At 46.9% G+C, this 27,169-nt stretch overlaps 2 protein-coding genes across 6 annotated transcripts; both read left to right on the plus strand.

The window, feature by feature from the left end:
- The first annotated feature begins 50 nt into the window (after nucleotides 1-50).
- pag1 (phosphoprotein membrane anchor with glycosphingolipid microdomains 1) lies at nucleotides 51-13,232 on the plus strand. Of its 4 annotated transcripts, XR_015062883.1 has the most exons (10): nucleotides 51-323; nucleotides 5,147-5,409; nucleotides 5,526-5,574; nucleotides 6,810-6,906; nucleotides 6,982-7,154; nucleotides 8,608-9,033; nucleotides 10,448-11,329; nucleotides 11,434-11,466; nucleotides 11,541-11,631; nucleotides 12,754-13,232. XR_015062883.1 is itself a non-coding variant. In XM_085900576.1 (8 exons), the coding sequence occupies exons 2-7, from the start codon at nucleotides 5,228-5,230 to the stop codon at nucleotides 10,187-10,189; spliced, it is 963 nt and encodes a 320-aa protein (XP_085756702.1). In that variant the 5' UTR covers nucleotides 51-323; nucleotides 5,147-5,227; the 3' UTR covers nucleotides 10,190-10,224; nucleotides 10,448-10,582. The 4 variants fall into 4 exon arrangements, 2 of the variants coding, with proteins under 2 accessions (XP_085756702.1, XP_085756701.1); XR_015062884.1 differs by lacking the exons at nucleotides 11,434-11,466; nucleotides 11,541-11,631; nucleotides 12,754-13,232 and adding an exon at nucleotides 10,154-10,286 and having other exon boundaries at nucleotides 10,448-10,580; XM_085900576.1 differs by lacking the exons at nucleotides 11,434-11,466; nucleotides 11,541-11,631; nucleotides 12,754-13,232 and adding an exon at nucleotides 10,154-10,224 and having other exon boundaries at nucleotides 10,448-10,582.
- Nucleotides 13,233-13,241: 9 nt separating this feature from the next.
- Nucleotides 13,242-25,125, plus strand: znf704 (zinc finger protein 704). 2 transcript variants are annotated; one of them, XM_085900573.1, is made up of 9 exons: nucleotides 13,242-13,706; nucleotides 16,751-16,917; nucleotides 21,595-21,698; nucleotides 21,853-22,124; nucleotides 22,307-22,407; nucleotides 22,479-22,758; nucleotides 22,832-23,004; nucleotides 23,071-23,162; nucleotides 23,254-25,125. In XM_085900573.1, the coding sequence occupies exons 1-9, from the start codon at nucleotides 13,431-13,433 to the stop codon at nucleotides 23,370-23,372; spliced, it is 1,584 nt and encodes a 527-aa protein (XP_085756699.1). In that variant the 5' UTR covers nucleotides 13,242-13,430; the 3' UTR covers nucleotides 23,373-25,125. The 2 variants fall into 2 exon arrangements, with proteins under 2 accessions (XP_085756699.1, XP_085756700.1); XM_085900574.1 differs by having other exon boundaries at nucleotides 22,832-22,963.
- The last annotated feature ends 2,044 nt before the right edge of the window (nucleotides 25,126-27,169 follow it).

Genomic DNA, 27,169 nt, shown 5'->3' on the forward strand with positions numbered 1-27,169 from the left:
GTTTGAAGACTTCATTACCCACAAGACTTTACTGCTCCAGCGCCCTCGTAGATTGGTTGCTTCTCTCCCAGCTGAGGCAACTAGCTACTGGCGGCGCAGCAGCGGGGCTCACTCGGCGGAAGCATCAGCAGCAGATCCGGTGGCGGCGGCGGCGGCGGCGGGTGGCTTCGCGTTTCCCTTCCACTTGAGAAATGTACGCAATTTGAGGGCGGCCACTGCCGCATCCTCGATACGACAACGCCTTCATTTTCTACTCTGGAAGGCGACATCACACTCGGGGACTTTGAACGGCAAGCTTCGTGTAACTGCAAGACCCTTGTGAGGTAACCACCGACCTCTAGGTGTTTTTTTTGGGTTTTGTTAAGTTGCATGCCAGTGCTTCGAAATCAATTACAAGGAACGTGCCAAGCTTTTAGCAGTAACTTGTTGCCCGGTTCCTCATTAGGAATGCAAAATGCACCGCCAATTACTGTGACATTGAACGCATCTCCAGTAGCTTCGCACCGCACTGTTTACATTTTGGCCAAGAATGTGGGCGGAGAACCTATGACACTGGACACTAGATTAGGTACTTCTGCAATACTGATTGGAACTGGATAACGTGCGGTGTGTTCTGCTCATGTTTTCAATGCACTTCGATGGGCTATTTCCCCCTTCTAAATAAGATAGATGTCCTCCCCGTGTTATTCCGGTGCATGCAGAACTCGGGTTCCCTGCTCCAAACCACAAAAGCTGTCGCTGTCTATTGCCACTCTGCAACCTTCTCAACACTGGTAATGCTAGCAAGTGTTGTTGTCATTGTCTTAGCGCAGGGGTGTCAAACTCATCGCGGGCCGCATCGCAATCATCGTTTCCTTCGGAGGGCCGTTGATTGTCAACGTCGTCTATATACCGTGTAGGCTACAAAACAGATCAGAGACGAGTAAAAACTATCCAAATATGATTAATAAAGACATACGCAATATCTTTTTTTTTCTAAAGTGAAGACAATTTGGAATTTTAGTCATGTTACAAAGTCTATGCAAAATGTGTCTTCGCAGGCCACATAACATGATGTGGCGGCGGGCTGTATCTGGCCCCCGGGGCTTGAGTTTGATATTTACGGTCTAGTGTGTGTGCCGAGGGACACGGTCAAACGCCCTCTCCCAATCACGCCCTTCCAGGTCTCACTGTCATTGCCCACGTGAGCATTGAAGTCACCCAGTAGAACGATGGAGTCCGCAGAAGGAGCGCTCTCCAGCACTTCCTCAGGGACTCCAAGAAGGGTGTCTACTCTGAGCTGCTGTTTGGTGCATAGACACAAACAACAGTCAGGAGCCGTCCTCCCACTCGAAGGCGGAGGGAGGCTACCCTCTCGTTCACCGGGACGAACCCCAATGTGCAGGCGCCCGGCCGGGGGGCAATAGGTATTCCCGCACCTTCTCGACACCTTTCACCGTGGGCAACTCCAGAGTGGAAGAGAGTTCAGCCCCTCTCCAGAGGGCTTGTACCAGAGCCCAATCTATCAGCCGTGAACTGATCCTTTCCAAAACCGTGACAGCTGGCCCAAAAGTTACTTTTAACTTACTGTATTTTTCACATATAAGGTGCACCCTCATTGAATTTTTTTTATTTTAGAAATGATTTCATATATAGGGCACACTGGATTAAAAGGCGCATAAAATAGAAGCTATACTGCATCAAACTAAGGTTGACTAGGCTTGCGGTATGCATCCACTAGAGGGTGCTGTGCTAAAGGGAATGTCAACCAAGTCAATGAGGTAAAGTCCAACTCCCTTTCTGTATGAAAGTGATATGCTTTGGCTTCTTGATCCAGCAACCCCACTCTTTTTTTTTTTTATGGTCATAAACTTTCTTCTTTCCAAAACCAGTCAATGAGGTATTCAGTCAAACTTTATATACAAAAATTGCACAATAACCAATGAGCCCTCAGTAAACAATCGCGTTTCTCAAATTATCTCCTATAAAAGTGATTAGAACCGACTAAAGTTCGATCTAACACATTGGTACTGCTTACTTATGTTTCCTTTCCATATCGATCCGTAAATTTACTCGAAACATTAACGGAGAAGCCTATTTTGAAAGAGCCTCGTGCGTATAGCAGCTATCATTATAGCATTAGCCCCCCGCAAACTCCCATGAGCCTCAGCTCGCAGACTCCCATAAGCCTCAGCAGAGTGTCATGGCGACCCCCTGTAAACAATCATGTTTCTCAAACTCTCTCCCATAAAAGTGATCGGAACTGACTAAAGACCGATTGAACACATCGGTGCTACTTATTTATGATTCCGTTGCATATTGATCCGTAAACATACTCGAAAACATTAACGGAACAGCCTATTTTGAAATGAAATAGCCTCGCGGGTGCAACGGCTATTCAGTGACACCCCCAGACCACGGTTGCCGTAATGCTGGGAAGCGATGCGACCTTGTAATTTACTAGTTGTACGAAAACATACTGAAACATCTTGGCAGAGCGCTGTGTATAGCCAGTATGGATCAGCGAATTCATCAATTGATCCATATATAAGGCGCTCTGCATTATAAGGCGCACTGTAGTTTTTGGAGTACATTTTAAGTTAAGTGCGTCTAATAGTGGGGAAAATACGATACTATATTTTTTTTCCCCCTTTGCACGATAAAGAAACACAAGTATCTTGGCTACATAGTCATTCAAACGCTAGGACTTTGCTCTCGGCAGAGGTCAACAAATGGATGCGAAGAAAAGGTTGATAGGCATAACCTTGGGTTGCATTCAAAGAAAAAAAGGAGTGTGGCCCGCTGCTTTAAGGAATCTCAGCAGACAGGAAATAAGGCGATTGGTCTGTTTTGGGAGACATCCTGCTGAGTCGGCTCCCCTCTCCCCCCCAGGCGTGTGAGAGAGGGCGGGAGGGAAAGTGTCCACGAGCATCCACAGGCAAAATCCAAAGTGTCCTAATGGGATGGGAAGCGTGCCACCAGTCACACAAACATTTCATTGTGTTGCTTGTAAAAGCCTGGCTTCTTTCTGGAGGAGACATTTTCCTCTTCCGTGTCGTTCCCAGCACCTACCCGGCCGGACAGACGCGAGAAAGGAAAGCAAAGCCTCTCTGTCACTCCGGCAGCCTTGAGAGAGTCAGACTGATCCGTATTCAGTTGGTGGCCCGGTGGAGTTTGGTGGTGAGCCGTTTGCTTTAGGGCCAACCAGACCCTAAAATTGCATCCCCCAACCCAAATTGTTGAGGGTCCAGAGTTCAAATCTGGCAGGCGCCATACAATCATTTGCTCGTGTGGAGGCATTCTTGAACAACTCCTTTGACCCGTGAATTTTGTTTTCCTGCTTGCTCATCGCTTTACTGTCGGCAGCCGCGGTTCTGCTTCATTGTTCCTTTGAATTTGAATCAACGAGTAAACGTCGGCCCGATACGTTGATATTTGCTTCCTTTGCTGCTTTGTAAGGCGAACGCAGGAAGAGCCCGCGGGGGATTTCCAACATGGCTTCCCTTTCATTGATGCGCTCATGGCCTTGCGGCGATAAAAATAGCAACGTGACATTTGACTGACGTGCATGTCTATCATAAGCAACCCAAGAAAAAAAAGTTGCAAGAAGCCACGTTGGAAAAGCCCGACACAAAGCACGCCCCCCCCCCCCCCCTTTGTCGATATCCTACGCTACCGCCCCCGTGTGGCTTTAAACTTGACACTTTGTAATTCATCTGCGTGTAGACAAACCCAAAGTTATTCATCTGGTTCCTATTTGTCGGGGTGCCTTTTAATAATCTATGCCTGCTGCTGCCATTGTTGTGCAGCTCATCCTCTAGCCCGAATTGCCACCTGCTCTAGAAGGAACTTTCTGGGTCGCCAGGCGATTACCACAGTCCTGGCGGACGGGGTATTGCGAGGGCGGGTCGGGGGTCGGCAAATGAGTCGGAGCCGAGCGAGCGAGGAGCAGGGAGTAATGCCAACGTTCTGACAGGCTACAAATGCTTGAATTCTATGACATGGCTTGAACCGGAGAATAGTAACACCTGGGACTGCAGTGGGTCAATAACCCTCCCCCCCTTAGCATTTTGTGAGTCCATCATATACTGGTACGTATTGTCTTCTCGTTTTTCTTTGGCCGTTTCCCGCGACTCATTGCACCAGTGGGACTGAAAGGGGGGGGGGGGGGGCCCGCATTCCTCCGGCGCTGCAGGGGCAGGACAAACGCCCATTCGCAGAGATGCCGCACAAGGCAGAGATTAGGCTGTCAAGCTCCACACAAGGATGAGGATGCCAGCCTCCTCTTCCGTTCCCCTAGCAACCGCGTAACCCATGGCGACGTGTTGCCATGGAGATTTGTAGGGTTTGTTTTCCGCATTAGCGTTTTTCCTGTAGCACCTTATTCTGTCTCATGGTTACATTTAATAGAGCCACCTGTTGGTGTTAGTTTTTCAAAATGTTTTTATTTTTACCCATTTTTAGCTTCATATTCGACAATTTGCATACGATTGTGTTTTTTATTCCATCAGACGTTGTTGGTAATGAATTGATTTCCTTTCTAGTTTGTGTGTAGCCTTTTGACATCCTGACATTGATTTGGCCTATAGCTCTGGCATGCGGTGAAGATACTTTCTGCATAAATAATCGCGCCAGCTGGGAATAATTCATCAAGAACACGCACGATTGATGTTTTTCCCTCTCGGTTTGCTAATGAGGCCAGACAGGTGTTGGGCGTACTCGCGCAGCAGCCATCCCTCACAAATTGCACAATTTATCCTGCCCTGCGTTCAAGTAAATCACCCATGGGAGGATTACGTTTCAAGCAGCTTAAAAAAAGCAATCGTTGATATTGTACCGGCGCCTCCTGGTGGATTCAATCCGCCTCCCATCGCGGCCTTTCTGTGACGCTGATGGCACTCTTCCTACGTCAAGTTGTTCAAACAAGTCTTATGGCTGTCAAAGAATGTCCCGGCACGCATGACACACTGCGCCAGGTGAACTTCTGTAAATATAGAAAATATGCGTCAAGAAATCAACATATGAATAAATAAACAAACTAAATACTAAACACAAAGTAATTTTATGGTGACAAATGTAATGCTGTCCAATAAATAATTGTCTTTTTTTCTTCCTAGCACAACAACAAATATGCACTGTTTGTGTATTTTGTATCTCATTTGAATAGATAGAGGGGGAGGAAAAAGCTAAACTGTTGTTTTGCAATTGGCGCCTGTCCAATGCGCTGTCCTGCCCTGATTGATGCGTCATGGCCCCCATGCTGAGTGGCGTGTGGTGGGGGCCACAGGCGGCGGTGGTCGGCGTAGGGGGCCAGGCGGTGACCTGGCTGGGCGGAGGTGGCGGCGAGCTGGCCCCGCCAGTTGCCCTCAGCGCCCTGGTCGCCCTGCTGCTGGTGTCCTTGCTCTTGCTGTTGTGCGCCGGTTGCCGCGGGTGAGTACAACGCAGGATGGGAGATGACATCTTCACGCACGCCTACATCGTCCACCGAGAAGACTCTCCTTGAAAATTGTGATTGAAATACATCCATCCTTTGGTAATCTATGCAGGCCGAAGAAAGCAGCCGTCGGGCATCCTGCAGGCGTTCTCATGGATGCTGTGAGTACACTTCAAAATGAAGAAACAAAAATATGATTTCATCTTTTTCTAATTCAAAGTGTACTTTCTAGTTAAAAGTGTATTATTAAGAAAAAAAAGAAGCTTGTTTAAGCTAGAAGATGGCATAATTTGATTGTAGAGCTGCAATGGCTTTTGCATCCACTGGGTGTCGCTTTTTTCCCATCCAGTCTGTTTTTATTTGTATATCCCTAAATCACAAGCAGTCTCAAAGGGCTTCACATAGACAATCAATTGACAATTGTTCTCAAAGCATCCCCTGATCTTGGGCTCCCAAAAGGGCAAGGAAAAACTCAAAAACCCCTACCAGGGGAAAAATGAGAAACCTTGAGAAGGGACCACAGATGGAAGGATCCCCCTTTCAGGATCACCCGGCTGCAATGGATGCAAAGAGGGCACATAAAATACATCATATGGAAATCAAAAAGTGGATGTCCAGGCCAAAGCCAAGAGCTGTCGGAGGTGCCTTCGATTGTCCTGGCAGTGTCCTCTAGGAGGGTATTCCGCTGCAGTTCCCTCATGCTGAATTGGTCCACGAGAATCTAGATAGGCCCCAGAAGGAGGACCAGTTATCTATGAAATACAGTCCCTGCTTTTTACACAACCCAATTTGATAGTAATACACATTACCGTGGCTGGATTTTTAAGCGGGGTAATGGAGTCACCTATGACCAAGGTGCGAGGGCCAGTAGACCGAGATGACTTTGGACGGCTATGCGTCTTACCTGGCTCATCGCGATTAGCAAGCCGCTTGGGGCTAATGCTAACGGGGCTAGCGGGCTGACTACAGTCCGCGACTGTGTCCGCCACACTACTGTTATCGCACTATTCTGCTCTAACTGGTGGACACGTCCCTCTAGCGGGGACAAGCTCTCTAACAGAAGGGTGCAGTTGGTGCACGAAGCAGTACAAACCTCTTGTTCCGCAGCCATACTTACGTGTCCGATGATCGACGGTAGCATTATCATCGACCAGTGTTAGCATTGGTCACTTTCGCACAGAGACTCTGACAAAATTGACTCATTGTAGCCATAATAGACCTGACATTTGAGTTTGTGTTTGACACAGAAGCCAGCAGAGGATACAGAACACGTGTAGGAACATGAATCAAGTGAAACACGTGTGGCTGTGGTCTAGTTTTAAAATAACAATCTGATCCTATGAAAGCTCAAATGGCCTTCATGCCATTCGGCCAACGATGTCAATTTCCTTTCCAGGCGTCGGATAAAGAGATGGTCAGCCGGTTGGCCGACAGTCCAGCGACAGATGCTTGCGTCAGCAGCTCTCACGACGGACCTCTCACCTGCGGCACAAGTACGTGATGGCGACTCGGCTCATTCTCAACCGATTGGGAAGCTGCAAACATAATTGCCACATGCATTTGTGAAGTCCTCACAGACACGCAAGCCAGCAGCCCCCAGGCCTCAGAGGAGATGCCCTCCGGCCAATTGGAGCGCAGGTCTTCCAAGTGTCTGCAGGGACGCCAGCTGCCCAGCATCCCACCCAGTGGCCCCTTGCTCAGGCACGCTGCCCCGCCCACCTCGGGGGACAGTACCTACGAGGTCATCTATTTTTAAAAGAATTCTATTCATAAGACTAATAATATGTCAGGGTGTAGCACCTAAATATGTACCGTATTGGCCCGAATATAAGACGACCCTGATTATAAGACGACCCCCTCTTTTTGAACACCAAATTAAATTTTTAGACAGAAAATAATGATAGTACATCTGAAACAAATGATTATAACAATGTATTTGAGAGAAAAAGCATGATAATTGAAATCATGCAAAAACTGTCCATCACATCTTAATATCTGAACATTTAAATATGTCAACTAAAGGGCAATCACATTTGAAAATGAATGGCTTCAGGTTTTTGAAATGTAAATAATCCTATCTACAAAATTGCAATAACTGCATTAATCATCAAAGTGAAGTTGAACTGTAGTCTTGAAATAAATCTGAATAAGGAAAAACATTGCAACAAAGTAATGCAAACTGCTACCGCTATTGTTGGGGAACCTGAGGACTGTATAGGGGGTTGGGTTGGCTCGAATGGTTATGCTCTTTTCACCCCCGGGTGTCGGTCAGAACACAGGAGGGAAGGAAGACGTGGTTCAGTTTTGATTGCGTTACTGAATTATTGGCAAAAAAATCATAAATAACCATAAATGAAATGCTCTGGGAAACACACTGTTGCGTTAACTGTGTACTCTTAAAGTTAGCTTATGATAAGAATAACGAGACTGAGAGCACGTGTTCAAGTCGACTCTGTTTACTTTTCAGGTAGCCTTCAGTTAGTGTGCATAATACCAACAGGTCCGTGTAGCAACAGCGCCCGTACATTCAGTACCATTACAGAACACACACCAAACATAAGTCATCGACCGAGACAACAAAATACAGTTGCTGGCGAGCGACCGTTAGTCGCCTTGCCGCTGCGTAACGGCTACTCGTAAGATGCGAGGAAAACTTAAAGGCGCGCGCCGGAGCTGTCAATCAAACGGCGCGCGCCGGAGCTGTCAATCAAACGGCGCGCGCGCACACGAAGCCAACCGGGATCGGACAAACGGCACAACAGTGGACAGTAGTAACAATGAAATGTATCACTCACTTTGTGTCAAAGACGCACACGATCACAGTAACACACTCAGTCAATACCAGCAACCTTTAACTTACCACTGCGCACAAGTGAAAATGGGTATAATGTTTAGACCCTGAATATAAGACGACCCCCACTTTTTCAGTCTTCAATGCAAAAAACATCGTCTTATATTCGGGCCACACGGTATATTTAAGGAATTTCATCTGTTCAGTATGTTTTGTTTTTTTTTGGTTTTGTTTCATTTTCTTTTATTTTTACAATATGTTAATTCACAACATTGTTTTTGGAACCTGCAACAAAATAGTTAGATAGACATGTTGTTCTTTGTGAAATTCATGGCAACATGGTGCTCATTCATGGTGTAACATTTCCAGTAAAACGTCTCACTTTTTTTTTTTTTTAATTCAGGTGGTGAACGACATGTCAACAGCGTCCCACGACGTCAGCGTCGAGGACTCCCTCTACGAGACAGTCAGGGAGCTCAAAGACCCCCCGAAGGAGCTGGGACTCCCCAACAGTAGCGCTTGCCCATCTCCTGGGAACACCCCCCCTCCTCCGCCCCTCCTCAACGGCCGCACCGGCAGCCACGGCGGCAGCCCAAGCGGCAGCCCCGGCGCACACGAGTACGCCTCGGTGGACCGCAACAAGAAGAGCCGCTACAGTGCCGACCTGGAGGCCAAACGGCGGTCCCTAGGCGCAGGTCTTCCGTCTCCCAGGCTTAAGGAGGAACCCGAAGATTTGCCGCCGCCGCTACCAGAGAAAGTTCTGGATGAAAACGAGAACCGGCACATGCTGATGAACGGACATGCGGGGCCTGAACCGCACAATGGGAAGGTGAGTTGGCGCCGTCCGGCCGGCCGGCCATTTGCGCTTTACAATGCGTGTGTTTGCGTGTGATTGCGGTGCTTGTCCAACTCCCGGGGGCCGATTTGAGGTTAACCCTGAGCCCTTCCAGCTCTTCTCGCTTTACACTCGTGTACGACCACCGAGCGATTTGTCTTGTCCTGTCAATTGCGTGCGTGTGTTGTAAGAGAGCTAGCCATTCTCGGTCCCGGTGGCAGTTACTCTGGCGATATGATGGACGATGGCTCGGCTTAGGCGTGGCCGTGCTGTGTGTAAATGCACTCGGGCGGGGGTATGGTAAGGGCACGCGTTGTCCCCCGATCGCTATTGAGCGGCAACAAAGTGCAGCTCAGCCCGGCGGTTTCAGGGGCCAGCCTCGCCCATGGGCCAACCAATGGGCTCCCGGGACTGCCGGCGTCACAGTCTCAGCCTCCACGCTCCACAATGTCTGCTTTTCTTTCACCGTCGTTGTTATTGTTATGAAGTGAGGATAATAAGTGTCGGCATAAACGACATTGCCGGTGACACGCGATGACTTGTCCGGTGAGCTCAGTTTAATTAGATTAGCGCGTCCGCCGTAATCCTACAACATTTTACGTGTAAGTTACCAAACAGGATTCCTTCTGCCACAAAGCAAAGTTAACAAACTCGGATCCTTTTCTGCTCACGACTGGATCGCTCAAATGCGCTTGACCGCGTTCGCCACGTAGTGATTACGCTTGTGGCCAGTAGGAGGGGCTCACGCTCCCAAATTAGCAGCCAAACGGAATAGCCAAACGGAGCTACACAATGTGTGGAAGATCCAGAAAAGTCATCATGTGTTCATAATTCACCTCACCTGAAGATGGGGTGATGGGTGACGCCCGACTCTCGTGTCATCGTTCCATCATCATCATCATCATCCTCACATGCTCTTCCCGTCCGGCCCCCGCTGGTTCGAGCACTCGCCTCAACCCTGATGGAAACGAAACAGTAAATGAGCCATTTCCACCTGATGGCGTTGGTTCCTGAGACTTTGTGACCAGAGGATTGTTCTAAATGCTCGCTGGGAGGTGCCGTCAGAAAAGGCAGCCCGACATCCCAAATGCAATCTGTTCGCATGTTTCCCCAGACAGAAGCTTTGCTCAAGGCCAGCACCAAACAATGAAAACGATGACAGAAGATCAGACAGCACGCTCCAAGGTGTGGGAATCCACCAGGGCTCCTCTGCACTCCCCTTTGGTTGAAACGTTGACACATTTTAAGTGGGTTAAACTTTATGCAACAAAGTATTGAGAACAAGCCACTAAGTTACCAAATAAGATTCCTGTACGGTTTGCCATCCACCAACCACAAACATGCTTCCTTACACACAGATGTGGCTCCTCGCGCAGCTAATCTGCCAAATGTTGCCTTTGTGTTTTAGTCTGGCGAGCACTCCAACGTGGAACCGACGACAGCGCAAGACGTTAGCGCCAGCCACGACTACAGCAGCATCGGCGAGCTCAAAGGCCTGATTGTGGCCGGGTCATCCGGGGATCTTTACGCTAGCGTGACGGACGTCTACGCCCGGCCGGTGGGGGGCACCGCCCGGGACGGCGCCGACCCGGGCTACGAAAGCATCCGCATCCCCGACACTGGAGCGGATGGCTCGGAACCAGACTACGAGAGCGTGGGAGACTCGGGTCCGAGTCGTCTTTGAGCGACCCATCATCGCCATCCTCCTTCTCTCGTGGGCTCGTTGCCATCTTTGGGTACACTGTCATTGGTACTATTAGCCACCTGGTAGCAGTAGCAAAAACCTCCGAATGACATCTCAGTCCACTCGCTGCAATTCAAAGGAGACGTGAAGGCTCTTGAAGTATTCGTAAGGGTCCCGAGGCGGACGCGGATTTTGAGATGACTGAAAGGCCATTCCGGTAAGAACGCCAAACTGCAACCTGACATGTGTTCCTTTCATATCAAGATCATCTGCATTTTCAAGATTCAAAGTGGTGTCTTAGTGGCAATTTAGGGGTGGCACCATTTCCTTTGGGGGCCACCTGATGCGCCGGCCGTTGAGTTTTCTCACCGTTCCGGAGCAGCAACAATAACTTTCAGGGACGTGTCCTCCCCTCCAACTCAGGCCCGCCGCAATTTCTTCTTTGAGCAGCCAGCCTACATGGAAACCCTTGAGAGCTCACCCTTCAGTGCCAACACTCCTCAAACGTGACACCTGTCTCGAGATGGCCCAGCACACACCAGCCACGTGTCGTCAATGCGCTTCATGATTAAGTTTTTCCCGGCACTCCCACGTGGTCATCTTCCTGTGAGTGTATTTATTTCTGATGATGTGCCAATGTGAATGCCTGGGCTGGCTGCCCTAAGAATCACTCCCTAACTGCCATGACTCCATTGGATTTTTTTCCCCAGGTTTCCAGCACTTTTCTTGAAGGAAAATATTTGGTACGCGTTTTTGCTTGACTTTTTGACAACTTCATTCATTTGGGCAGGATGCTAAATTCAGACATTATTCTTAGCAAAGATCAACGCAGACGATTTCGATGTGATCTTGACCTTATATCGTCTTTGCTTCCTCGATGTCGTCCAAGCGCAAGGTCTACAATCGTGGTACAGTATTTTTGGTTTCTTCTGCACAATTAAGGCTTAGTAGCACAACAATACTTACTAGAAAGCACTATTTTAACCCAGCTTTGCTTACGGCAATATAGTACGCTTGCGTCTGTCTATTTGATCTTTTTTAAATATTCTCCTGATAACGAGCACTGACGTGTGTGTGCGCAAATGGCAGCGTCCGATGGTTAGTTACATGCTTTGCGCTAGTAGCCAAACGTGTGTGGGGGAAAGAAATGCTAATGTATTGGTACATTTTGTTTTTGTGGTACTTTAATTTAAAAATGAATTGAACTTTTTGTGTTTTGTTATGATGTTTTGTGCAGATTTCTCCTATATGTTTTTGAATGATTCAACTTGTGGCTCTTTGAGTAAATATAAACACGTACATCTTGACAGGTCTGCTGTCGCGGTAATTAAAAAAGCGACTAGAATTCTCCAATTTCTGCACATTTTGACCAAAATGTTATTGGTCAAATTCCAAAGTGAATTTAGGTTTGCTGAACTCTAGATCGCACATGACGCTGGCAGATTGAACTCCTCCAAAGTTTTCTACAATTTAGGTAATTTATTTTCCGTAAAATATTTGCTCCTAACTCTGAAGTGCAAATTTCAGTTGTGTGCTGTGATCAGACTGAAGATATTGCCCAAATTTGAGGTCAGATTCTCAAGCGTGAAAAATGAATGAATGTTGAAGTGCTAATCACAAAGGCTGAGTCACGACTATCGTGCTGCCACCTGAAGAAAATCATGTGCCACATTGAGATGATTTACTGCCATGTGGTTGGATGCACGTCCAAAGAATCACTTCCTCAATTTACTGAAAGCTAATATGACCGTTCAACTCTCTAAAGGGCCATTTATTTACTTTATTGGGATGAAACTCACATGAATTGTCTGCTTTGTTTACATTGACAAAAACAAGGGCCCTCCCGTGTTTTCCTATTAAGTGGTAATTTGGTCAATCCCGTGACACATAAGAAGTAGCCTGCACTTTTACAAATTGGGTTAAAGCATAAAGTGTGTACGTCTTCTCCTCCCTTTCGCTCCCCCCCCCCCTTTCTCCCTCCTTCCTTTCCCCGCTTCTTCTCCTTCCTTCGGTCATTGTTTTGAATGCAGACAGAATGCACGGGGGGCATATGGAGGCGTGTGCTCCGGTGGCCAATGGCGGAGCGTCTCTACCGCGGGACCGCACATGCTTACGCGCAGCATTCCGCCGGTTGAAGCTACAACTTAGTCCGGACTGGAGCACGCCGCAACTGGACGCGGAATCCTCCACGTGGGATGTTTTTAAAACCATATCGGCTCCCGTGAATGAGCTTCAGCCAATGGTGTTGAGTGCAAGCCTTAAGCCCGACGATTAAAAGCGAACTTGTCGACGAGAAGAAGGTTGCGGGACCGGCTAGTCGCCATTTTGCTCAATCTTATGCACTTAACATGGCGGTTCGGCCGGCTCCGCGTTTTCTCGCCGACTTCCCTCCCAGCTAGTGAGGCAAGCATCGAAAACAAACAGGTCGAGGCGAGGAAAAGAGAGAAGATTGGCAGCTGGTTTTGGACGTGGGAAGAATTGTTTGTCTTGTCCTCAGCGTGGAAGTTGGCGAAGACGACGGCGTTCGTTGAAGTGTCGAGTACGTCGAGTATGTTCCCGCTTCCGGACGTTTTGTCAGGGCTCCTGCCGCTGCCGCCCCTTGACGTTGTTTACCAGCCGAGCTGCTTCATGCTGTAAAAAAAAAAAAAAAAAAGGATTTCCCCCCTCCGCCCCCTGGTAATTTTGCTTCGGACACCCTTGTAGAAAAATGCACAACCGGCGTCTGGTTAAGCGCTCCGTCCTCGGCAGCCGTGTGTACGCGTCGAGCCCGACCGGCGACGGCGCCCCGGTGACCGGAGTGGTCCAGGCTGTCAAGCAGGAAAGCGCCGAGGACGCGGCGGCCGCTGGGGCCCGGCGCGGCGGAAACACTAGCAACGTCTACACGGTGCTCCTGCCGGACGGCAGCCTGAAGGAGTTTGCCGAGGACGAGATAACCGCCGCCGGCTTGAACCACGCCAAGGGGCCACTCAAGTCCAGCTTGAAGGTGCGTGCAAAGGGGGCGGCCGGGGCTGTTGTGGCCGTTTCGAGCGCACCATCAGCGGGGCGCGTTGACGGTCAGTGCAAAAAGGCAGGCTGTCATGAGGATTTGGTGACGTTCCGCAATGTGGGACAAAAGAGGCTCGGCTGCGGGCTTGCGCCGTGCTTCTTTTGATCACTCGCAGAGGCAAACAAACGGCAGCCAGCCGTTTGGACCCCTGCTGGCCTCCGCTTTTTCACATTTGACGCAAGTTGCAAGCGACGATTCCGTTCTAAGCCTTTTCCCATTTAGCCTAATATGACGACGCATTCACTCTTATGCATATGCTAGTTTTTTTTTCACAACTAACTGCCTTGTAGAAACGATAAGAAGAAGATTCACATGGCGTGACGTAAATAATGCACAGCAACAGGACATTCCTTTGAGCTTGGTTTTCGTGACTATTGCAATAAATGACTCCTCAGTTGTCCCGTTGAACATCAAATGGCGCACATTTTGGAGTCTAACTGTAAAGACGTGTTTTGCAAAGTCAGCTGCGTTGTGCTTCAGATTGCCACATAACATAAGTTTGCCTGTTGATTTTCTTTTTGTCACATGCCATGACGCAACTGCCGAACATTGGAGCTTGTCATTTTGTCACATTTTCACAAGTTTTGAAGAGAGAGGTCAGATTTTAATCATCCCATGTGGATAAAATGGCGCACATTTCGCTTGATTACCACATTTTGCTTGTGTTTTGTTACGCAACTCACATTTACCCCTTTGTCTTCTCCAACAGCGGTTAGTTGTGTTTTGTGTTAACATGGCACAATGTCAACAATGCTCAATGCGGCCCATTGCTGTATTGACCACGTTTTGTTGACATTTTGACTTGTTTTGTGTTTAATTTTAGCACAATTAATTGTTAACCACGTAAAAGAGTTAACCACGTTTGAATACAACTTAAAGAAAACCACAACTGACACTTGTTGCAAATGGACAAACAGATCATCCATTCATTTGAAGCACCCTAAAAGTACCCATGTCATGATTCACCTAGTGTTTCAAAGATCTCGATTGTAGTTGTCCTGTCTGAAGATTAATACTAGGAGTGGGAATTAATTTTTGATGCAACTTTTCAAGGTTCTTAAAATAATTATAAGTTGTACAAAGCAAAGATCAATTGCCTTACTTTTGAAAGAATGCAAATATACCGCCTCCTTGTGGCGTTAAAGGCTCACTTCTATCTTATGGAGTGTATGTGGCCTGTTTATGAGAGAGAGCGTGCCTTCAAATTCATTCATTCATTTTCTGAACCGCTTATTCCCCACGGGGGTCGCGGGCGTGCTGGAGCCTGTCCCGGCCGTCATCGGGCAGTAGGCGGGGGACACCCTGAACCGGTTGCCAACCAATCGCAGGGCACACAGAGACGAACAACCATTCGCACTCGCACTCACACCTAGGGACAATTTGGAGTGCTCAATCGGCCTATCAAGCATGTTTTTTGTATGTGGGAGGAAACCGGAGTGCCCGGAGAAAACCCACATTATTTTATTTGATTTATTCCATTTTTTACACTCAAAGAGAAATATATGCAGTAAATAATTGTGTTTGTACTCCTGAAATTGGTTTGTGTAGCCAGTCTCCTGGCTGTAGACTCAAGTTGAGTAATGCATTCCATTTCTTGTTCTATGGTTGTCATCGCACCCCTTGTGATGCTCGCCGAGCTGATGTCTCATATGTCTAATATTCAGTTGTACGGAGTACTTATGAGGCGTGTTTTTGCTCAAAGCACCAAATTGTTCAACTTTAGCTTGATTGTGGTTACGTTTGTAACCTCGGGAAACAAAATAGCCCATGTGTCTGTTTGCATGTGTTTCACGTCCACAAAAGTGGTTAGCGTTGCACAATGGACACAAGTGTCCCTCCGAGGCCGAAAAACAAGCCGTAAACTGAGCAGAGGCGTGCGTGTGCTGTGTCGAGTTGCTTTTTGAAACGGGGGGGGGGGGGGGGGGGGGGTTTCTTGCGGGTGTACGCTGGCCGCCCCCTTGGTGCAGCTGTGCAGGCCAACAAAGCGGGCACCCCCGGGTCGGCAGCGGGTGGCATCCTCTGAGGAATCCGAGCGCTTGGCACCGTGCCCGCATTACCAAACAAACCAGGGAGGGTGTGTTCGTGCACGCGTGCGCGTTCATAGCCACTTGTTGACAGCGTGCTTGTGATTTGGCAGTGTGACAAAAGAGGCGTGGCGATTGCAATGGGTGGCGGGAGATTGTCTTTGTTCAGGAGCAGGCTGCGCCAATGAGTCACGTCTGGAAGGGATGCTGTGGCTTTTATTGAGAATAGCTTGTGTTGCTTCTCACAGATTTAAACAATGAGAAAATGTAGAACTTGCTCATTCATCCTCCATGAAATACAACCCAAAACAAGAAAACGTCGGCCGCCGTCACACAAGTGGGACTTAAGGAGAATGTTTTGTGATGGCGTGTCATCACAGAAATTAGATACAAGTTGAGAAAATGTAATCATCTCAGAATTTAAACAGAAGAACTTGAAAAAAGCTCTCGCACAGCGGTTCATCATCAATAAGTTCAAACTCTGTGAGAAAATTCCATCAAAATGTGTTCATTATCGGCAAAGTCAAAGGAGACGACGTGATTGTCGTCCACTTGAGAATTGGCTCACATTGGAGCGTACAAGGAAAGTTCTCAGACAATTTCCTGTGTGGGGAATGTCGCAAGCTGCACGGAACAAAGGAGCAGGAGCATCAGCCATCTTACTGCGAAGAGCCGCCGTATGTAGCTCCGCGTTGCGGTCAAAGGCTTTTGATCCATCCAAAGGTGCTATGATAGGTTGCGCTTACAACTACAGACATATTGGCCCTCATTTACACTGTCCTTGCTTAAGGCGGATTGGGAATTAGCGAGTGACCCAGAAATCTGCTTTGCCACCTTGCACAATGCTTATTTTGGTGTTTAGGCCCGTTTGCCTTTGAATCCTTGCAAGTCTGACGTGCACTTGAGAAGCCCTCGCTTCGTCCAGACCTGACTGTCTGTGTGTGTGTGTCCACTCAGAGCTCTGTTAACGGTGGCCAGCTCGGGCACAAGGTAGACAGCCCCAAGGCAACGGAGGGCGACCGCCACGAGACAAACAGCAAACGAATGGACGCTTGCCGCTCGGTGTCCCTGCTGGAGCAAAAGCGCAAGGTTGTCTCCTCCAGCATTGACGTCCCGCACGCCAGGTAGGCCCTCATTTGGCTTTGCGGGAAAAAGAACTCAAGAAAACATAAATAATTGTGTCATTGATGCTGTGTCGGTCTTTGTGCATGTGTGTGTGTGTTGACACGAGTGTAATTTCCCACCGGGGGGAGGTCATACGAGCAAAGTTCAGCAAAGGTTTATGGCAGGGGTGGGCAAACCTTTTGACTTGAATTGGGTTCTAAATTTTGACCGGGGGGGCCGAACCAGGAGCAGATGGATGTAGTGTTTGTGTGAAGTACTAGAAATAACATGTAAAGGTTATTGCATAAAAGGTTTTTACTTTTAGTAGGTAGTAAAGCATGGATAGTCAAAAAAAGCTTTTTGAAAACAAATGCATTTATTAACATTAAAAACATATTTCACTCAAAAACTACTATCAGTGATTCTCATTAAATACGACGCTGTTATTATGAATAATATTTTCCATCACTTCAGCGCCTGCAGGTCAGATTTATGAAATATGTTCATCTAATGAGGCAAAATCACATCAAACGGCAAACATTCTGACCAACTACATCATCATGAAGAATCAGTGAAAGAATACATCTATAGTATTGTTGGTCTCCCTTTTTGCTCGTGCATCATGGTCTGGAGTAAAATTTGTTGTGGTCATTCTTAGGATAGAGCCGAGGTGTTGGTCCGTTAACTTAGATCTGTGGCGAGCTTTGTTGACGTTCACGTGGCTGAACGTCTACTCACACATGTAGGTCGAGCCAAATTGTCCACTCTTCTTTTTTAACATTTGTCACTCGGTGTCCACCTTTCTTTTCCTCGGGCCACTCGTATTAATGGAATGATTCCAGGGGAAGGTTTGTGGGTGGCATTAGCGTAAAACTGTATCTGAAAGCTCAGTGCGCGAATTACGAGAATTTTGATGTCACAGCCCACTCTTGAAATTCGGCACTGATGGAAATACAGTGCGGAGTGCGCCGGGCGGGTCTGTACTACTTGGTACATACACGCACTTGTGAGTGTGCACCGAGCTTTCTGACATGGCTTCCAGGAGTAAATGTGCGCTTCCCCATCTACTTGGGAAACATAATAATTGCAGGTAAAATGACCCCCCAAAAAAAGTTGAATAATACAGTTTATTCAGGTTTGGCGGACCGGATTAAACGGCCCCGTGGGCCGGATGTGGCCCGCGGTTCGTAGTTTGCCCATGTCTGGTTGATGGCATGGTTGTGTCAGCGTAGAGTGAAGTGAGAGCGTGTGACATCCACTTTCATCATCATCTGCTCCTCACGGCCACAGATATTTTGCGTTTAGCAGAGATGATGTTATTGTACTGTCGTTCCCCAAATGAATGACCATCCTCGCGTATGCACCGGGCTGCCATCGGTGCATTTCCATCCCTCATGAGAGGCTGGCTTCCTTTAGTTTTACCTGACACCGTTTCATAATCAATTGTTCTCATAATTCCCTTACATTGTTAACGGCCAATACCATTTGCTACCCAAAACAGCAGTTGCATTTTAACAACGGATTTTTTTCTGATAGACTTTTAATGAAAATCTTGTCAACCTCATTAGGTCCCATCCTTTCAGTTGGTTCATCATGGAGCCGACTCGCCAATGCCTCCTCCGAAATATTTGTATGAAAGGTGCCGTGTGTGGCTACGTGGAAATTGCTCATTGTGGCACATTTCTGATTTGTATCAGCAGCCCATTTTTTTTCTCTCTGCTTTGCTCCAAGGCAAAGGGGCTTCACTATGTTTTCCCAGAAAGCAGGAAGCAGCCAATTGTAACTGGAACTGAGCGGGGGTATCGCTTTAGCTTTTTGACAAATGGCCTTTCGGTGACTAATTGCTCGAAGGGGAAGAGAAGTACAACCTCCGGTCCTCCTGCTGAAATACAAGACGTTTAGGAGTCGCCGGTAACTAACCGAACCGTCACGATGAGCACTCGGTTCCGCCAGATCTCTGGCCTCAGATCCTTTCATTGAGGCGATGAAGGGTTAGGGTTAGGGTTAGGGCAGGGACACCGAGCGACGCCTTGTCGTGTCCAAAATAGTCAAGCGTGGAGCGTCAGTCAGGTCCAAAGCCAAAAAGCTCATTGAAACCCAAGACTTGAAATATTCGCTCTGGGAATTCCAGAGAGAGGCATAAATCTCGACAGTTTTGTAAACACATTTTTATGCACCGTCTAACAAACGTTGCCAGAATCGTATTTTATTTTGTTCGATAGTATATGTGCCCGTTACAATTTTGTAACTATCCTCCAAATCCGCAGCGAGCACAGCAATATCATACGCGAGTGGCTAAATGTTGTTTTTACGTGCGCTGGCTGACGAGCAGGAATCGATTGCGCCCTGGATGAGTTTTTCGGAAACGGTAGCATAAGGCTCTTGTTTTCATTTGCCGTCTGCTTCTACAGATGCGTCCATATGATACGTTTGATTCCTTGCAATGTGGTGTTCAACTTCACCAAAGCAGACAATCGGCGATGCTTTGGTCTTTTTCCCCATGCGTCATGTCATTGAGGTTTAATTCATAATCAAATCCTCATCCACGCGCTGATGTTGAGTTAAAAGCATGTAACAGATGTGTTGGCAAGCTATTTGTTGAAAATCTGCCATTTGTTTGACTCCCCATCAAATGAGCATCTGTTCTGCCTCGCATCTACATCAGTCTTTCCCCAAGAAGACGACAAGAGTGAGAAATTTCATTTTACGGGGCAATCCAATAAGAAGCCGCCTTGGGTGTTTTTTTTCCTTGTGAGCGGGCATCTGACCAGAACTGTAAATAAAAGAAGGGCTCGGACAGGAAATTTAAAGGCTAATTCATCATCTGTCGAGCTCGCAAGCTAGCTACAGCACTTTGCCAGATGTAGCCTGTAGCAACCAAACAAAGGAACAAAGACTCACTCGATGAAGGATTTTTATGAGCATGGCTTACCCTTTCCGTCAAGTGCTGAAGCCTTTTCCGATTTTTTTTTTTTTTTTTTTTTTTTTTTTTTTTTTTATATACACGTTTTGTGACTGTGACGTGCCAGTCTTATTTTGTCCACATGGCTCGCCATCCTCACGTTCTGCTCTCGTATCTGTGACTTTGTGTGTGTATGGCTTTAAATAGCAGAGCCTGGCCTGGCGAGTGATGTGGGTGGAAACAAATTAGAGGGTCAGATTGGCTTGTTGTTAAGTGGCTTCATCTTTTCTGTCTTTTACTGTCTTTCTTTCCTATGGGGAAAACCTCATGGCTGACATTTTGCTTCAGCTCCTTGTTATTATTTTGATTCAGAGCGCCAGTTGAAATTGATCCGGACACGCGGGGCGGTGGAGGGTGTCCGCTCACATTTACCTCTGGAGCCGAGCACGTTTAGCCTCTTCATTTACTCGCCTGACTGAACCTCTTTTCTTTGTTTAGCTGGGCGCCGCATCGTATAGATTGAGCTTGCCGCCTGCTAAATGAAAACCAGTTTATGGCATCTGGTGGGAGGAAATGGGGTGTGGGGGGGTTTTACTGATGATTTGCGCCAAAGGTCGCCGTGATTGTCATCGCCACTGCCTTTGTTGGACGTACCATAGCGTGTGTGCGTGCGTGCGTGCGTGCGTGCGTGCGTCAGAGGCAAGTTGCCAAGGAAGACCTCCACTACGGCGCATATAGGACAGCCACGTGTCTTGATTTGCCCCATAGCGTGTATAGTAGAAATTTAGGCCACACAGGGCTTATGAAGAGTGCTTGTGTGTGTGTTTGTGTCAATCATCTCAAGGTAAAGCACAATGAAGAGAGGGGATGATCATTTCCTCAAAAGTGTGAGTGCGTGCGCGCATGCGGTAAAAAAGAATACCTATATACCGCCGTGCTGGAGTCATCTAACTGTCACCCGCACAGGCATACTAAAGGCAAGAAAGAAGACAAAAAGGAGGAGGAGACAAGAAGAGTTGAGAAAGTAAAGAGGAAGAAGCAAAAGGACGAGGACAGGTGGGGGGTGGCAAAAAGAGAGGACACTGAAGGAGGAGATGCGAGCAGAACGCATCTTTTTCAACTATACAAAAAATATGGAGGAGAGAAGGTATGACAAGAGGAGACAAAGAAAGGAGAGTCTGGAAGAGACAAAAGGAGAGTCAATGAGTCAAACAATGGTGTTTGTCAGTCTGCCCGTCCACCAAATTGATGAAGACGCATGCGCTGTTGATGATGGTGTCATTACACGTCTACGCATCAATCCAACTACTGATCACTTTTGCACGTAAACGCCCTGGTCCTCTTTCCGGTCACCTCGGGGGCCGCTGGCGCATGAGCTGCCGTCGCCATGGCAACAGCAACCCATATAACGAGCACATCGGAGGACACTCAATTAAGACGCGGTGGCACTTGGCACCCGAAGTGCGTAATTAACAACAAACTGCCCAACGGATCACTAAATCAACCCTGATCGATGTCTTTCATACGCGTGTGAGTGTACAACCAATCAGCAATCAAACATTATACCCACATAGACCCCCCCCCCCCAAGGTCCCAAAGTAACTTGTTTGCGAGTAAAAAATGCACGTAATTCCGGCTAACTTGCTAGCGGTTATTTCTAAATGCTAAATGCGCTTGTTAGCATGTCATGCGCATTGCCAAAGATGAAACACAAAACTTTTTAACTGACATTGTAGGCAATTTACAGGTTAGCATTTTAGCTTTGAGTTCATTTTTTAACTTTTTGTTTATACAGGCGTACGGAGGAGGAAGTGGACATGGACAAGGTGACAGCCGCCATGGTCCTCACCAGCCTCTCCACCAGCCCGCTGGTCAGGAGTCCGCCCGTCAAAGTCAGTGGTAAGCTAACAGTGGTTTGCAGTAAGTATCAAGTGAGCGAAGTGTGCCGTATTACTAACAAGATCCCTGCACAGGATTATCTTGCATGACATTCGCCTTCCTGTATATTTGTGTCACGTGGTCGCTCCGCAACGTTGTGTTGCAACCCCCGCAGAGGCTCTCAGTGGCTCGTGGAAGGAGAACGGCTCAACGGGTCTTTGCACTCCATCCAGCAATGGCTCGTCGGGCGGCTACTGGAGCTGGTCGGCACCCAGCGACCAGTCCAACCCGTCCACGCCGTCGCCGCCGCTCTCGGCTGACAGCTTCAAACCCTTCCGGGTGCCCAGCGGAGGGCCCCCTAATATGGGGATCGAGGACCCCAGCCTGGAAGAGACAGACGGCAGCAGCCTGCTCTTTGACGACGAGCCCATACCACGCAAGCGCAAGGTGGCCCGTTGGTCGATCACTTAGCTGTGTTAGCAGCACAACCCGTCAATGACAATGCTAAGCCAGTAACCAGCTAAGAGTAACCAACTGTCTGAAGAAAACTTTTAACGTCAGCTGCAAGACCACCCACTCAACTAGCTAGCCTCTGGTGATAACTGGGCTGGCCATATTGTCCTGTGCAGAATTCTATGAAGGTGATGTTCAAGTGCCTGTGGAAGAACTGCGGCAAAGTCCTGAGCACCGCTGCCGGAATCCAGAGGCACATTCGCACCATCCACCTCGGGTGCGTAGTAGCTACATCCTGTCTTCTGAGTTAATTTCCTCTTTGCTATAGTCCCGCTTTGTCACTTCCAGCCGCGGCTGCGACTCGGACTGCAGCGACGGCGAGGAAGACTTCTACTACACCGAGATCAAGCTCAACACGGACACGGTGGCCGAGGGCCCGAGCAGCCTGTCGCCGGTGTCGCCCTCCGTCCTGATCCCGCATCCCCAGCTGGATGCCCACGGGGCTGCACCCCTGCCCCCATTGCCACCGCCTCCCTGCACCAAGGAGCCTCACTCAGGCAGCGTTACGCCGCTCAGCCGCTCTGCGCCCAGCGCGCTCTACCTCATCCATGCCGATCACGCCTACCAGGTGAGGGTGCCTCCCCACTCCCTCTTCAGACGTTGTTGCCCCTCCCCCTTAACCACTTGACCGCCACCTTCAGGCCACGCCTCCTGTGTCCATCCCATCCAAGGGGGCCCCCAACCCAGCGGCCTCCTATAGCTTCACGCCCACCAACGGCTCAGGCTTCAGCATCTCCTGGCAGTCACCGCCCCTCGCCTTCACCGGCAACAGGGTCATGAAACACACGTGCACACGCGCACAAACACCAGCAGCGTTAGTATGTGCCGATGGCGTTTGATTGCGGCATTTTTTTTAGTTGAGCGTTTGCGCCACCTGCAGGTGTCACCCAGTAAGAGTCAGGGCTTCGCCGACCAGCGTTCCCAAACCATCACTGTCCTTTCGTCGCCGCCCAGAGCCACAGCCGCCCTCAGGTAGCCAGGGAAAACATTTTCATCATCCCAAGTTCTTACGTGCATTTTATTCTATTTTTTTATTTTTTTTTGTCTCCTGCTTCTGTTGCAGTCGTAAAGTGCGCAGCGAAGGCAAGAAGTGTCGCAAAGTATACGGGATGGAGAACCGCGACATGTGGTGCACTGCCTGCCGGTGGAAGAAAGCCTGCCAGAGATTCACAGACTAGATGAACGTCAGAGCGGCCCAAACAGGGCGGGGAGCATCGCAACTGTCCCTTGAGCTCCGGCTTTGCCCACAAAGCCCCCATTCCTCCATTCCAGTAGGTGTGCCGACCCCGGACGACTTTGTCGTCATTCCCAAAGTGCAGCTAAAAAAATGGTAGGACGACATTTCTGGTGTTTTTCAGTTTGGTTTGTTTGCTTTTCGTTCTTTTTGAAGATGCACTGCAAAAAGATGAGTTTTTTTCTGACTCTGACGTCAAACGTCTCTGCTAGCTTAGTTAAGGAAAAGCGGGAACAGCGTGACATTGTCATCGTTTTCTTATTTCATTTTGAGCGAATTGTCCAGAACATTTTTCAAACGGAAACCAAGAAACATCCAGACAAACCACACTAGTTTTCTCACAAACTTTACAACAAGGAACCATTTTTTTACCCCTCAAATTCTGAAGAAAATTCGGGGAACACCTTGAAGGAACAAAGTTATCTCATTATCTTCATCTCTTGTTTTACCTCGGTCACAGTTTTTAGAGAACATCCAGGCAATTGCCAACCTAGCCCTCCTTGTACGTTCCGCCGAGTGATTTAAACCCAAGGAACCAAATCCCCAAAAAAGAGCAACTTTTGTCAGAAATGATCCAAAACAAGAAGTTGATGGGAAACTTCCCCACAAGCGTTTTAACAAAAAAGCCAGAGAGCACCCAAAGGAGCAGGTTGAGGTCTTCATTGTCTTGACCTTTTTGTTTTCCATTTGTCAGCATTTTTCCATCACCAGCATCCATAACCCTTTGTCTCTTATGCAAACTTCGGCTGTTTTAAACGGAACGTCCAAGACAAACAAAATATGAAAAAGTTGGGAACATCATATGAGCATTATGGTCTTCATTTCTCGTTTTATGTCGTGGTTTGTTTTGGGGCTTTTTTCAGCAATTTCTCACCATTTGGACAACATAGTTGGACAGTCTCAACCAAAGGTTTTTTCCTTTTGTTTGTTTGATCAAGTATGGAATTTTTGGATTTTCATGTGAAAACTTTGGGACCAAAAGCTCATTTCATTTGTTAGCATTTTGTTTCCGTTCCATGTTTACTCGTGTTGATTTTTTTTCTTTTCCAATCAACGAAAACACAAAAGTAAGTTTACAACCGCCTTAAACACGACCTGTCCAATGCCTCAATTGGACATTGGCCTTTATGTCGCTTTCAAAAATAGTCAAAATTGTCGTGCTTCTATACAGTTTGGTCAAGCCAAATATTCGCAGCTCTTTTGTTTGTCAACAATCTGTCATGATTCCACGATAACAAATAAAAATGAAACATTACTTGTTTTGACTTTGATGCCATTCCATTTAAATGCATCCTATTTTGTTTTCTTTTTGTTTGTTTGTTTGTTTGTTTCTATGTTCTTGCTAGGTTGATTGGCATGTCAAAGGATGCCCCGCTAAATTGTGGGCTCAAACCAGAGCACGGTGCTACGTTAGCCACTAACCCACCAGATTCAATTCACAAACTCGAACTGTAAAAATGACTGGAAGCCATCTTATTAAGATGGGAGCGCTACTCCCGCCACTGGCTGAAAATCACCTGACTTAAAGTTTATTCAGTCTGAACCTCTTGGCGTTACGTCCGTAAAGTATAAAGGGTATCGTTTCAATTGACGTTTTAGTTTGCTTTAATCCAAGAAGTTCTGAGAGAAGTACAAGTCAATTTTTTTCTTTATAGTTAATTATGTAAAATGCGACATTTTTTACTCAACTTTATTAGCCCAAGGGGGGGGGGGGGGGGGGGGGAGCCTACGTGCAGTACGGGGTGGCACTTGAGGTGGTTCCCCTTTTATTCATAAAGTAATGTTTACGATGTTAGCTAACATACATTTCAGATTCACGAATGTGCCTTGATTGAACTTACCGAGTGGACGTCTCTGGAATGCAGTGCGAATGTTTCCAAGTCGGGTTTTTATTTTCTGGAAGCCGTTGGGACTTTTCTATAAAAATGTTCTGTGTTGTTGTTTTACAACAATGTTATTTGCTGTTTTTTTTATGATGTATATTATCTTAAATTCACACACTGTTTTTGTGTTTCCCCTTCTTGACAAGGCCTTGTACATAATTATGGTGTCATGGTGCGAATTTCTTTTTCATAAATTGTTGGAAAAATCACAAAGTATCACAGCACGTCACACAGCCAATCAGATGGTCCGCTTTAATACACAACCGTAAAGGACGATAACGGCGCCGTACTGGCAGACATTTTCGTGATTTTGAACAGACACGCAGCTTGTGAATATGCTGCGCGGACGATCTCAATGACCGACTCTGCAATCATAACCTCAAGAATTCAACACAAGTGCTGTAAATACGCTAACAGTATTTTCCCTGAAAATAATTTGCCAATGTCGCATGTGCATGCCTAACGCGTTGAAATGAGTTAAGACATTGTGATGTGTTGTCCATGTTTCAGATACGAGAGCGGTACGTGTCACTCAATCTTGTGTCAAATGTTTGCCACATTACGAATATTCTAATTTACGACCAAATCACTATTTCATACAGTTGCCAATATTTGGAAGGGACAAGCAGTTGTTGTTTTTTTAATCAAAATCATGAAAATGATGTCAGAAATTTTGGTAATGTTCTTAAGACCCCAGTTTCATCTTTCAAAACAATGAATATGTTTGCATAGGTTCATCGAGTCAAAATGTTATTTTGTATGTTGATTGGTAGGACTGAATTTCACATGACACCAAATTTTTTGTTAAAAATATTTTGCTCGTTTATCTTATTTTAGCATAGACAGAATTACTTTTGTTCGTTTCTTGCAAAGGCATCAATGTTTATCAAAAACTTCTACTTCCATCTTTCAAAACTGACATTTGCAAACATGATGCGAGTATAGGCTAGGTATAGTCACTTCCTTTTCCATAAGACATCAACTCCAAAGCTTCAATTCTTATTGGACTCATGCTCTGGTTAAGGACTTCAGTTGCTGAGCTTGTACACTGGACTGGGTGGAAAAAATATGAATATCTAAGTTTTTAGCAAAGAAAATTGAGAATACTAGCATAGCTAATCAAAAGGCTCTTTTAAGAATTTGATATAAAACATGACCATACACAATCGTGTTAAGCATCAAAGCTAAGCTCATGGAGCTAAAATGTTACTTTCCATGCTTTTCTTGGTTACTTGTGATAAACCGCCACTTGAAGCATTTGCAATATCAACAAAATTGTGTATATCCAAATATATATGATGTATCTCATATAGTACTCTATTGCATCCAGGTTTTTTTTTAAAGATCATACTCAAATTAAATGTAAAGATGAATTTATACACACTGACTGTTAAATTTTGCCATACACACACACACACACACACACACACACACACACACACACACACACACACACACACACACACACACACACACACACAAACTTCTCTGTGTATAATTGTGTTTTTTGACACTTGTGTTGGTTCTGGTACTGTTGCTGTTTGTACAATTTTGGGGTTATTTTTAATTACGTGTGAGGGGATTTTAACAAAATTATTACAGTTTGGTTTCTTTGCTGGCAGCTGTTTGTTAAAAGTGGTGTCACCAGTATGTGTGTGTTTTTTTTTTTTCAATAATAATAATAATACATATGGTGGATGGTGCCTTTCTGACACTCAAGAACGCCTTATTCAAGATTCAACAATTTTTATTCGCCATGTTTGAGCGTCCCAAACAAGGAATTTGACTTTGGTACATCACAGTCTCTGTTCAACATTTAGGTGACTAACAACACTCAGGACATGTGAAAATGAGAAATGACC

Source organism: Syngnathus leptorhynchus, chromosome 20, assembly GCF_054491065.1.
Source record: "Syngnathus leptorhynchus isolate UIUO chromosome 20, UIUO_Slep, whole genome shotgun sequence".
Taxonomy (NCBI): domain Eukaryota; kingdom Metazoa; phylum Chordata; class Actinopteri; order Syngnathiformes; family Syngnathidae; genus Syngnathus; species Syngnathus leptorhynchus.

Excerpts from the sequence above, each read along its gene's own strand:
- pag1 (XM_085900575.1), top strand. The coding sequence starts at position 5,228 with ATGGCCCCCATGCTGAGTGGCGTGTGGTGGGGGCCACAGGCGGCGGTG. Across the intron at positions 5,410-5,525 it reads TTGTGCGCCGGTTGCCGCGG|GCCGAAGAAAGCAGCCGTCG; the intron begins GTGAGTACAACG and ends TAATCTATGCAG. Across the intron at positions 9,034-10,447 it reads CTGAACCGCACAATGGGAAG|TCTGGCGAGCACTCCAACGT; the intron begins GTGAGTTGGCGC and ends TTTGTGTTTTAG.
- znf704 (XM_085900573.1), top strand. The coding sequence starts at position 13,431 with ATGCACAACCGGCGTCTGGTTAAGCGCTCCGTCCTCGGCAGCCGTGTG. Across the intron at positions 22,759-22,831 it reads ATGCCGATCACGCCTACCAG|GCCACGCCTCCTGTGTCCAT; the intron begins GTGAGGGTGCCT and ends CGCCACCTTCAG. Across the intron at positions 23,163-23,253 it reads AGAGCCACAGCCGCCCTCAG|TCGTAAAGTGCGCAGCGAAG; the intron begins GTAGCCAGGGAA and ends CTTCTGTTGCAG.